We start from the raw sequence: 13,077 nt of genomic DNA on the forward strand, positions 1-13,077 counted from the left end.
TACTATTTAAAACAAACGAATAAACAAACAAAAAGCAGAATCAGACCAATAAATATAGAGAACCAACTAATGGTTGCCAGAGGGAGGGGGTGGGAGCATGGGTAACATGGGCGGGGGGAGACACAGGCCTCCAGTTATGGAATGAAGAAGTCACAGGAATAAAAGGCACAGCACAAGGACTATGGTCAGTGATGTAATAGCATCGTATGGTGACAGATGGTGGCTGGCTACACTTGTGACGACAAAGCATAATGTACAGAGAAACGGAATCACTGCGTTGTGCACCTGAACTAATGTAACATCGTGTGTCAACTATATTGAAATAAAAACATTTAAAAAAAAAGATGGGGCATCATGAAAAGTTATCAATAATAACTACTAATTTATCTTTTACTAAGACTCAGACATGGATGTCATTCACAATAAATACTCAAAATTTTTAAACTGAAGCTCACTAGACCCAGAAGGCAAACCTTTGTTATCTTTTTTCCTTTAACATCTGCCTGTGACAGCTCCGGAGCAAAGCCACGCGGGTTCCTTTTCCCTGGATATTACTTTAGTCTATTCAGCTAACACTTGATTTTACCTGTCCTGCAAACTTTTCAGACACCTTTTTCAATAGCGCTTTGCACTTTTGCCACATCTTTGTACCTAACTGGCCTTTTGCAGGGGGGCTGGGGATAAATCCCTACTTTCTTTTGTGTTCACAGTTGGAAGCAAAGGCAAGTGTACACTAGCTCATGTTTCTAAAAGAACAAATTTGGAGACATGTACCCTTACTCTAAAAGGCTCAGGTTCATGTATGTGTTACTTCGAACTGCACTGCTGAAATGATTAATGACATTGCTCCCTGCCACACGAAAACAGATCACAGCTCCTGGGTTGGTATGTACCGAGGCCTGTCCCGGGCCTTTACTTCCTCTTATCCTGGATTAAAGAAGAGTTGTAAGCACATCCTTCGGGCTTTCTCTTTACTTGTTTCTGAGTGCTGCACTGGTGAAACAATATTTATCTTTTTTTGGGGGTTTGTAGACACAAATGAAGGTGATATGCTGGCAATGTACCTAAACACTCGATTCTGACTAAGACTGTTATAAACAACAAGTGTAACTAACTGCAATAAAAGGAACACTAATCAGAAAAACAGTTTCTTGGAAATTTTAAAATCCTCAACCTTTAAGTAAGTATTTTATCAGAAAGATCGAGGATGCCGGAGAGTAAAGCTATAATCAGGGGCAAGATTATTAAAAATATCTCTGAGGAGGCTTCTATGTCTCTTGATACCAAAATGTGCACCTCTTCAAGATGATACTCATCAGCAAGTCCGATTAGAAACCACCATTCTTTCTTATTAATGGCTTTTCTCTTCTCAGCACTAAGATTCTACCTTGCTTCTCTAGTTATATTCTTTAATTTTGGAAATGATTTTACAAGGTAAACATCAAAACTAATATAGGGTGGAGTATTTTATCTATTATTTTTTACTGTCCAACCGGGCAAAAAGACACGAGAACAAATGAAAGTCTGTTGTCAACTATTTATATTATAGCGTCATTATGTTGCCCATCAAAATGTGGGTGGATCAGCTGATTTCCCTCATCTCCAACTAGTTTTCTTATTCCTGGATAGACAAAGTAAGCTCGACTTAATGAAGAAAAAAAAAACAGTTAAAAATGCAAATTCTTCAGACTGGCTTTTAATGAATCCAATTTTCCAATGTTAAAAATCACGGAACCAAAAGATATTTTCAAGCAGCCTTATAACCCAGATATATGTTAGGTATAAGGAAATTGAATCCAATTTGAAATAAATTTTAAAACACAGCACACAAACATCACAACTTCCCCGAGCACAATACAAAATAGTCCTCTAAGGAATATAAACATTTAGTATATAAGAATGTGAAACTATGTAAGAAAAAAGTCTCTCCAGTGAGCTAAAATTTGCTTGCTAAAGATTATTTATTGCACAATATATCAGTTTTTCCTAAGAATAAAGCAGATATTATTATTCTCAATTTCTAAATTCAGTACCCAGTCAAGTACATTTTCTCAAACGAAATCTCTATAGCATTACAGTATGAGTAAACTTCTTGTTACTGAGTTAGGATAGGGAAAACTTCATAATTTATAAAACAAATCCCTTAGACTTCATGAAGACATTCCACTGATCCTACAAGGCACACATCATATTTCCTATCTTAGTTAAGTGCATTTAAGTTCTTCATATTTGGAAAAGACAAAGCTGTACAGAATATAAAAAGTGTACATTTCATCCATTAAACAAATTTACAACTTTTATGATTAGTTATGATAGAACCTACCTGACATTCACATCTAAAGAATTACCACCCAGTTTAACGGAGTGGACAAAAAACTGTGCTCATTTATTTAATAAGAGTAATAAAAACACTTTCTTTTTCACAGTAGATCAGTTAGTATCCTGGACATCATATTGGAAAGTAAAAAGGTTTGGGCAAAATCAAGTCACTGGGCTTACTGTTAAATAATTCCTTGAAAGGTAAAGGATTCTGGGGGGATAAAATCATTGGCTATACCTGGAAAGATCCAAAACCATGTACAGCAACTTTGTTCATTTTCAGAAACATTCTTCAATTAGGCAATCTGAGTTAGACTCAGCAAGTCTAATCCAAAAGGACAATTTAGAATCTTAGAGCTGGAAAAAGATCTCAGAGATCATCTATCCCAAGGTTTTCAAAATATGTCCCATGGAATACTAAGACTTCATGGAGGAGAGTTAAGGTTCTGCAAATCTGACTTGAATTTAATTAAAGTTTTTTGGAAAAAAAATTAATTTAAAAAACAACTCCCATCATACAACTATATTACTCACTAAATTCGAATATCCTGGATATCTCCAATGTATTAATATGTGTTTTTATTGGTTAACTTTATTTTATTATGGTATATAAATAAATCTGACATAAGGAAATTTATATTAATAAAATATGACTTTCATATAGAGGGGTAGTGTGTGTGTGTGTGGGGGGGTATAGCATGTGTGTGTAAGGCTTCTGAGTAAGATTTTACCTGGAAAAAAAAAAAAAAAGGTTCTGTTGAAATAAAATATGAAAACCACAGATGAAATCTCAGTTTCTAAAGAAGGAAACTAAAACCAGCAGAAGGGACTTTTTTAAGGTCACACAAACCATTAAGTGCAGTGCCAGGCTGATATGACAGAACCCCCAGTTCCCTGCCTGTATAAACATCCATAGTGAGTGTTTAGCTATTTGGTACTGAGCTGCCCCATCTTAAATGTCAACCAATTAGTTATCAATATTTTTTGGGTAAAATCAATCTACCTTTGGTGATTTTTTTAATAGAAATTAATTATTTAATTTGCGTGCCTATTAAAATCTTAGTATCCCAAAATTCTGCCATCAATAAACAGCAACTTAAATTGCATACTTTGGTATTTTGGAAAATAGTAATATCTGCAACTTACCAATAATAAGTCAGAAAAGTTCCATGGAATGTTAACATACCTTTTAAAGGAGACATCAGGTTCTAGTTTTATTATATGCTAAAATGTTAATGTTTAACATAAAACAAAAATTTTACCTTATAAGCAAAATTAAAAAAAAAATGAAACATCACTGAAAATCATAATTCCATTATGACTATACTCTCTCACAGTATTTCAAAGGAAGTACAGTGAAACAGCAGAAAGCCAATTATCTCCTAATTTTCATAGGTGTGTATTGTACATACGTTTAAAAGGCTATACCCTATTTTCTTTCTTAATAATACTAGAAATTTGAAGACTTTGAGACCTCAGAAAGATGCCTTCAAGTTAAGAAAATAAAAGCACCATGAACCAATATTGAATGATTTATCATAATTTGGAAATATAAAATTCAGGATCTGTGATGAAGAAAAATTTCCTTCTCAAACTCCAAGATGCAAGAGCATTATCAAAAGCTACTTAGAACACTTTCCCAGCTGTGGGAAAGCATTTCTAGAACAGCCAAGGAGATTCCCCAGCAGAAATCCATTTACAAGGCAAAGTCACACCCAGCTTTATAGTCCTCACCCAAATTATACAACATGGGAAAAAAAAAAAAGACTTTTGAGTAAAAAACATGTAGTTCCAAAACACACTGCTAAAGTTATGAAATAATTGTGGATCGTTTCAAGTAAAAATTATTAGAGGAGCAATAATTAACCACAAGGGGGCATACACACACCTTAAGAGTCCAGCAGAAAGACTAACAAGTAGTAACATGCACTTTGATGTATTTTACATTTTCAGTAACTTCGAATTTTCTCTCAGACGGCTACAACTTTTTAACATTCAAGGTTTATTTTAAACCTAAGTAAATAGATTCCAGAATACTCCTGCCCTGAAAAATAGTGTCTCAGAAGCCTCTGGAAATGCTGTTACCTCAGCAAAGGATTCAAGAGCAATTAGTTCTAATATATATTAGAACAGATAAATAATAGAAAAATATGGTCTAAAACAGTAGCAAATTTTAGTTTACTATAAATGGAAGACATGGAAAGTTTATCAAAAGAAATGGAACAAATTGTCAGAATAGCGAAAATAAGAGGGTAGGGAAAATTGATTCCTCTGTGTCTGTGCCACAATATCCCTGCATTCTTCTCCCATGACCAAAATGTTTGTAGCTCGTAATAGCAACACAAGGCCTTCCTCCCAAGGTCATGGTCTATGGGGCTGGCCTGCCTCATCGGCCATGTTAAGAATATAGTTAGCCATGTCATCTTCAGTGGGGGCATCTGACACCACCCAAGATTCATTTGCTCCAGTCATCTGTAGGCGACAAATAGGGCAATTCCTGTGCCGATCACTCCTATCAGAGAAGTCAAATAAAGAACAGTTTGTTTTCTTTTTCTTCTTTTTAAAAAATAGGTGTGTTTGAAAAGTAATACATATACATGGTTTAAAAAAAAGTAAACAGCAATAAAAGTATACAGTGAAAAATAAATCTCTTCTTTCCACCCCAATCTTTAATTCTTATCCCCAGGGGAAATTACTGTTAGTAGTTTCTTACATATTCTTCTAGAAATAGACTAGGCATGATTAAACTTGTGTGTATATATACATTACTGCTTTTTTTTTTTTAGTTGTCAATATATCTTATAGGCCATTATGTAGCAGTACATGTTAAAACTGTCTGTTCTTTTTAAACATAACACTGTATGGGCAGGCCATAATTCATTTAATTGGTCTCCTGCAGAGGACATTTAAGTTTTCCCCTATCTTTTGCAGCTATGAACAAGGGAACGGAAGCATTCAAGGTTTTAAAATAGAAGATGAACCTTACATGCAGAATAATTTTTCTGATAGGGAAAGAACTTATATATGATCACTTGAATGAGATTATATTTTCCGAAGGGATTTTTTTTGTCTTGACAAATATTATTTTGGAAATTTCAAAAATACCACATTTGAGCCAGAAACATGTCATGCAGGGAAAATGTTTTTCTCTTCATTTCTCAGTGAAATCTGAGACCACAGTAATTAAATTATATCAATTGCTCTTTGGCTTTTGTACAAAAATTCAGAAATCTGTTCCAAAAACTAAATGTGAAAGCTAGAGCTGGCATATATTATTCAGATTCATTTCTGGTTCCTCAGAGATATTTTATTAAGATAATTATATGTTCTCTTCTGTGCACAAAAGCCACAATTTTAAGAGTCAACTTTTGCTTCTGGCCAATAGGGACCAGATTTAGCTTCCCACTTAATTAAAACACTGGAAATAGACATGAAACAAGGCTTTCAACACTGGACATCATCAGACAACTCAGGACAATCATTCCTGAGAATGGGAAGCAAAGAAGGTGAGCCCTATAAATTGCCAGCTTATTGCCTTGAGAGTTTTTAGGCTGCGGAGCAAGCAGGAGAAGCCCAGATGGAGCCTGGCAGACTCTCTGAGTTGAAGAGACACAGCTGAGACTCTCAGGAGGCCAAGGCAGCTAGAATTCACAGGGCAGAGCACTGAAGTACTTAAGCGCAGAAAGTTGCACAAAGGAAGAATTCTGGAATCTACTGAAGGTCCCTCTAGAGTATATTCGGCAGTCATGATCAGCCTGCACATGTGAGGAAACTACTTGAGGCTCAGGAATCACCCAAAAGGATTTGAAGGAACAGTACCCAAAACTCACACAGGGTTTGGGATATTGCCTGCTCTCACTAGACAGAATGGAAAGCCTCATAACTTCCAGAGCATTGAGCAGAGTACTCTGACGGGTCTGGCCTCATTAGTGGGGCATAATTAGCTCTCAACTAAGCAATGCTCTGGTCCTGCCTAACAAATCATAAAAGCAAGACCCAAAAGGATCAAACTGTTTCCAAGGAACAATATTCCAGAACAAAGCTCAAGGATATTTATAGGAACACAAAAATATCCAGTACCCAAAAAGGTAAAAATCACAATGTCTGGCACCCAGTCAAGAACTATAAGACATAAAAAGAAACAGAAAAATACAACCCCAAATGAAGAGGAAAAAAATCAATCAAAATCAATCCAGAGCAGACACAGATGTTAGAACTAGCAGGCAAGAAAATTAACAGTTATCATAACTGTATTCTATGTATTAAAAACACTAGAGGAAAGACCAAACATATGAAGTAGAGACATGGAAGATATTTTAAAAACTCAAATCACACTTCTTGACATGAAAACTATAATGTCTGAAGTAAAAAATACATTGGATGGGACTAATGACAAGTTGGACATTGCAGAAATAAAGATTGGTGAATTTGAAAAGACACAGCAATTTTAACTATCCAAAATGAAATATAGAGAAAATGATTTTGAAGAGGAAAATAGCAACAGTGAGCTGTGGGACAACTTGAAGTGGTCTAATGTATGTGTGACTTGAGTCCCAGAAGAAGGGAGAGGACAGAAAAAAATATTTAAGAAAATAACAACTGAGAATTTTTCAAAACTGATGGTACAATAAACCTATAAATCCAAGGAGCTCAATGAACCCTACAAGCAAAGAACACGAAGAAAACTATTGGAAGGCATATCATAATTAAACTGCTCAAAATCAATGATAAAGAAAAACCTCTTAAAAGCAGCCAGAGGAAAAAGGCAACATTACCAGGGGTGCCTGGGTGGCTCAGTTGGTTAGGCCTCCGACTCTTGGTTTCAGCTCAGGTCATGATCTCAGGGTCCTAGGACTGAGCCCTACCTTGGGCTCCATGCTCAGCAGGGAGTCTCCTCTCCCTCCCCCTCTGCCCCATGATTTCTCTTGCTCTCTCAAGTAAATAAAATCTTAAAAAAAAAAAAAAAGGACAACATTACCTACAGAGGAAAAAAGATAAACGTGATAGCATATTTCTCATGGGAAACAAGGCAAGTAAAATGAGGTTGGAGCAACATCATTAAAGTACTGAAAGAAAAAATAGTATCAGTCTAGAATTCTATACCCAGAAAAAATATCTTTGAAAAAGGATGTTCAGACATTCAAGAAAATCCTATGGACTCTACAAAAAAGCTATCAGAACTAGTAAATGGATTTAGTACAAGTTTGTAGAATACAAGATTGATTCACAAAAGTCTAATGTATTTCTATATACTAGCAACAAATGATCAGAAATTGAAATAAAAATACATTTAAAATACTGTAAAATTCAAAATAATTACAGATAAATCTGCCAAAGATATGCAATACTGAAAACTACAAAAATTGATAAGAGAAATGCAAGAAGACCTAAATATAAGGAGTTGTATACTGTGTTTGTGGACTGGAAGAACCAATATGGTTAAGAAGTCAACACTCTCCAAATCGATCTATTTACTTAATGCAATTCCAACAAAAATCCTTACAGCTTTTTTTGTGGAAATTGACAGATTGATTCTAAAACTCATTTTGAAATGCAAAAGAATTAGAATAGCCAAAAACAACTTTGACAAAGAAGAACAAAGTTTGAGAACACTCCCTGATTTTAAGACTCAGACTCAGAGAGCTACATTAATCAAGGCAGTGCAGTATTGGTATGAAATAAACAGATCAATGGAACAGAACAGAGTCCAGAAACAGACCAACATGTATTTCAACAACTGATTTCCAATAAAGGTGAAGGGGCAATTTAGTGAAGAGAAGACAGTGTTTCCAACAAAATGTGCTGGAGCAACTGGATAGCCACAGGCAAAAAAAGAGTTTTAATTGGTACCTCACGCTATATACAAAAAAATTAACTCAAAATGGATCATAGACCTAAATGTAAAACCTAAAATTATCAAACTTCCCAAAGAATAGAAGAAAATCCTTGTGACCTTGGGTTAGACAAGATTTCTTAGATAAATGACTATGCATAAATCACAAACTGATAAACTGGACCTCATCAAAATTAAAAACTTCTACTGTTTCAAAGACATTCTTCAGAGAATGAAAAGACAAATCACAAAGTGGGAGAATGTACTTGCTAGTTAAATATCTTAAAGGACATGTATTCATAATTTAGAAAGAACTCTAAAAATATGAAAATAACCCAATAAAGAAATGGGCAAAAGATGTGAACGGACACTTTCTGAAAGAAGACATACTGGCTTGGCATACAAGAAGATGCCCATCATCAGTCAGTAGGGAAATACAAACTATAACTATAATGAGACACCACCACACATCTACTAGAATGGCTAAAATTAAAAGGACTGACCATATTTACCAGAGAAGAGGTGGGTGGGGGGATGGGTGAAATGGGTGAAGGGGATTAAGAATACGCTTATTTCAATGAGCACTGAGTAGTATATGAAACTGCTGAATCGCTATATTGTACATCAAAAACTAACACTGATGTTAACTACACTGGAATTGGAATAAAAAAAAAAAAAAAAAGACTGACCCTACTAAGTATTGGCAAGGTTGTGGAGCAATCAGAACTCTCATAAATTGCTGGTGAGAGTGCAAAATGGTACAACCACTTTGGAAAACAGTTGGCAGTGTTTTAAAAAGTTAAACATATACCCACCATGTGATCTAGACATTCTACTCCTAGGTATTTAAGAAAAAAACAAAAATACATGTCCATAAAAAGATCTGTCCACAAATGTATATAGCAGCTTCATTTGTAATAGCCAAAAATTGGAAACAACCCAATATGCATAAAAGGTGACGAGATAAATAAAGTGTGGTATATCATACAATGAACACTACTCACAACAAAAAAGGGAACTACTGTGGGGCACATGGGTGGCTTAGTCGGTAGAGCACTCAACTTCCGATTTTGGCTCGGGTCACGATCTCAGGGTCATGGGATTGGAATTTTCTCCTTCTCCTCTCCTTCTGTCCCTCCTTCCACTCACGCTCTCTCTCTCTCTCTCCAAAATTAATAAAACCTTAAAAAAGGGGGAACTATTGATAACATGCTACGACATGGATAAATCTCAAAATAATTATACTGAATGAAAAAAAGAGCACATGCTGTATGATTTCATTTATAAAAATTCTAGAAAATCCAAATTATTTTATAGTGACTGAAAGCAGTTGTTATCTGGGGACTGGAAGGAAGGGTTGAGAAGGAGACTTTACAGTGGGACACAAAGTAATTTTTGGGGTGATGAATTTGTTCATTATCTGGATTGTGATTTTTTTTATGGGTGTGTACATGTGTCAAAACATATCAAATTGTACTTTAAATATATGTAGTTTATTGTATGTCAATTATAAAGTCACCTAAATGCTTCATTCTTATTTCGTAAAATAATGAACTCGACTACCTGATCTCTAAAGTTCCCTCCCGGTCCAATAATCAATATTCAAGGATTCATATTACTCCTTTTAATCATATACAGAAGAAAAATATAGAAATGAGGAGAAAAATGAAGAAAAAGAGAAGCTTGTGATTCTGGACTCAAGTCGGGCTTGTGATTCTGGACTCAAGTCGGGCACGAAAAAGTAAACTGCCAAAACTAAGACACATTACCACATTTTATAAACTTTAAGTATAAAAATATTTTTAAGCAGAGAAGGAAGCATGTCATACAATTCAAAGTATTAAAGAACAAAATCTCTTATATTTGACTATAATATTTTTGTATTTTTTGGAGTTTATTCATATACATTTTCCCATTTGGCCTTTGCCTATCCCTTAAGGGTAGCAGGTAACTTACCATTTATCAATGCATTTCTGACAAAAGCTGTGAGCACAAGGCAGGATGAGGTCAGCTCGACCATCCATACAGATACAACACTCCTCCTCATCAGTCAGCTGCTTCACCCTGCAATGGGAAAACTGAGCTGGAGCATAAATACTCTCTGTTGTCATTATGCTTTAAACTTTGTCTCCATTGCCTCAGAACACATTATCAAACATCTATGGACCCTCAGGATAAAGCAAAACAGCACTCATGCAAAATCAGACTGAATTTTAGGAACAGCAAATATGTTTAGGTAAGAAGTACTAAGAGAGACAAATTTCATAAAGAAAAACTGGATAATAGATAAATACTGTGAAGATTAAAAAGAATATACAAACAAGAACTGGAAATACTCAGGTCTTTCTGAAAATAATAGCCCATTTTAATCATATCACATTTATATAAACTGATAAAAGATTTACTTGCCACGCAGGATACAAAGCTCTCTAAAATATGAACCTTTCCATTGGACCTTATCATGCTGCTGCTGATAATGGGCATACAAATGAAAGAATAACTTGGTCTTAATAACCAGTCCTTAAGCTCTTCCATCTTGGAAGGAGTTGTGGAGCCTTCTGCCCCAGCCCCAGTATACAGTGCCCCTGAGTGAGTCAGCTGCCTTTGCATGTGATGTCTTCCTTTCCTGGAATATCCTTGTGAGTCTGGTAAACTCTAACCCCAGTAACTCAGCTGAGAGGATCTTCTCTCTGCTCCTGAAACCAACATTTGCCTCAATTAAAGGACTTAAATATTGCATTTTAATTGGCTGCCAATTGGTTGGTCTATCTACAAACTCAAAGTTCTTTGAATATAGGCAGTTTGTCTTAGGTTCTCAATAAATGTTTCTTAAAGTGATTTTAATTTGCTTTTATCCTTTTTGCTGTTCTACAGTTTTTAGGTTTTCTTCATCAAGCAAGTATTACTTTCATAATTATGCAAAAACGAAATGTTTCAAAGTACAGTCACTAGGCTATAAACTTCTTAAAGACAGGAAGTATCTCTGACCTGTTTTTATTCCCTGCTGGGCTTATACTAGTATATACAAGACATTGTAATAACGCTTTAAAATTCGCCAATTTGAACATAAAAAAGAATGTAAGCAAATGTCAAATATCCAAGTAGTAAGTGCTACGAAGGAACAAATGAGTATTTCATATTTGTTGGAAAGATGAGGCTGAAAAGTGATATAACTTGACAGAGAGAGGACATTCTAGGTGAATAAACAAAGTTGTGGAGGTAGGGAAAAAAATACCTCTGGAGTGTGTGTATAACAAGGAGGTGGCATGATGCTCTGGGGAGAAAACTGAGAGAAAAGTTGCTTAACTACAGCAGAGATAATCTGATCCTTGAATGTCAAAATAATATGTTTAAACTTATTCTGATAGGCAAACTAGAATCAGAGTTTGGTCACAAGAAAAGTGAACCCCCACTGAAATAATATTTGAGGAAGACTAATTGGGAGTGCAGTATGGGACATTCTAGAGGGAGGAAAACCAATCAGATCCTTACTTCAGCAATTAACCCAGGAGAAAATTAGGGCCCAGTAAAGGGACATTACAAAAGACAAATCATCAGGATGTGGTAATAGGTTAAACCTATGGGCAAAAGAAGGCAGCCACTGAATCGAAGCGGGGAAACTGAATGAAAACCTAGACGGACGTGCATCTCATTTTCTAGATACACTTAGTTCAATGTTTAAGCGTCTCTTAGGTACTACATTCTGTACCAGACCCATATGAACTGGGGTCTCTACTTCTGAGCAGCTTATAATTTATGTCTAAGGATCTGGACTTCCATGTCAATAGCAGAGACTATAACTGAATCCATAAAGAGGGACAGAGTTCTGAAGGTTAGAGGGCTATGAAGAAAAGCACCACTCTGGACGAAGTAAAAAGAAAGAATAGAAAACACAGAGGCAGCCAGTGGGAACTGTACAATGTTCACCTGATTTTTTTGCTACTTTCCTAGCAGTACAGTAACCAGAAGAAGGAAGGAGAAAAGGTCTTGCTCTTGTCCTTGTTAGACCACTTGCAGAATGGAGTATTCAGTTCTATGCCCCCTACCCTGAAAGATATATTGACAGATAAAGGATTTTCCAGGAAAGCCTCTGGGATATAAAAGATACCCATATTACAAAGGCCAAAGGACCTGGGGATGCTCACCCTGCAGAACAGAGGACCAGTGGGAATCTGATTCATGTTTTCAAATATTTGAAGGGTGAAAGAGAGAACAGATTTGTTTGGTGGGATCCAGAGGGCACTGCCACTGAAATAAGTAGAATGCAGTAATAATTTAAAAATAATGACGGTGAACTCTTACATATTATTACACGCCAGGCACTGTTGTAAGCATTTTACATGTATCGACTAACTCTCTCAAGAATCCTATGAAGCAGATACTATTGCTATCATCCTCTCTTAAAAAAATGAGGACACAGAGGAAAAGAGTTTAGTAACTTGTCCAAAGTCACACAGCTAGGAGTAGAGCCAGGATTCAAACACAGGCAATTTGGTTCTAGAGTCTGTGCTATGCTGCCTCAAGAGAGTCAGCTTTTGGCTGTTCTGAGGAATATAATGCAAAAGGGAAAGTTTCATAGTGATTAGAGCCATCGCTTGTGTCTGTGAGGCAGTGAGTCCCACATACCTCCAGGTGTTCAAGTACAAGCTGGACTAAATGTGGCAAGTCTTACTACTCAAAGTCAAAGTGTTATTGGTGGGTTAGCAGCAATGACACCACGCGGGAGCCTGAAGGACTCTCAAGCCCCTCCTCAAAACCACTGAGTACAAAGTCCGAGAAGCACTGCACTGCAGCTCTTTACACATAAGAGAGTAACAATGCAGAGGTTAGGGGACGGTTGTATTGCCAGCCCTGAAACCTTGTATCTCTTAAAATCCCCTTCAACTTGAAAAATCTGTTTTTCTATGAACTAGAGTATCAGGGTA

At 36.0% G+C, this 13,077-nt stretch overlaps 1 protein-coding gene across 2 annotated transcripts in view; it reads right to left on the reverse strand.

The window, feature by feature from the left end:
- Positions 1-1,947: 1,947 nt before the first annotated feature.
- Positions 1,948-13,077, reverse strand: part of RNF141 (ring finger protein 141) — a 32,507-nt gene continuing 21,377 nt past the window's right edge. For both annotated transcript variants that reach the window (XM_002916144.4, XM_034666567.1), the window contains exons 5-6: positions 10,109-10,216; positions 1,948-4,831 (exon numbers count right to left, since the gene is read on the reverse strand). In XM_002916144.4, the coding sequence (XP_002916190.1) occupies positions 4,681-4,831; positions 10,109-10,216 (259 nt within the window). In that variant the 3' untranslated portion in view covers positions 1,948-4,680. The remainder of the gene's footprint in view (positions 4,832-10,108; positions 10,217-13,077) is intronic.

The sequence above is a fragment of the Ailuropoda melanoleuca genome, chromosome 8 (genome assembly GCF_002007445.2).
Source record: "Ailuropoda melanoleuca isolate Jingjing chromosome 8, ASM200744v2, whole genome shotgun sequence".
Classification (NCBI taxonomy): domain Eukaryota; kingdom Metazoa; phylum Chordata; class Mammalia; order Carnivora; family Ursidae; genus Ailuropoda; species Ailuropoda melanoleuca.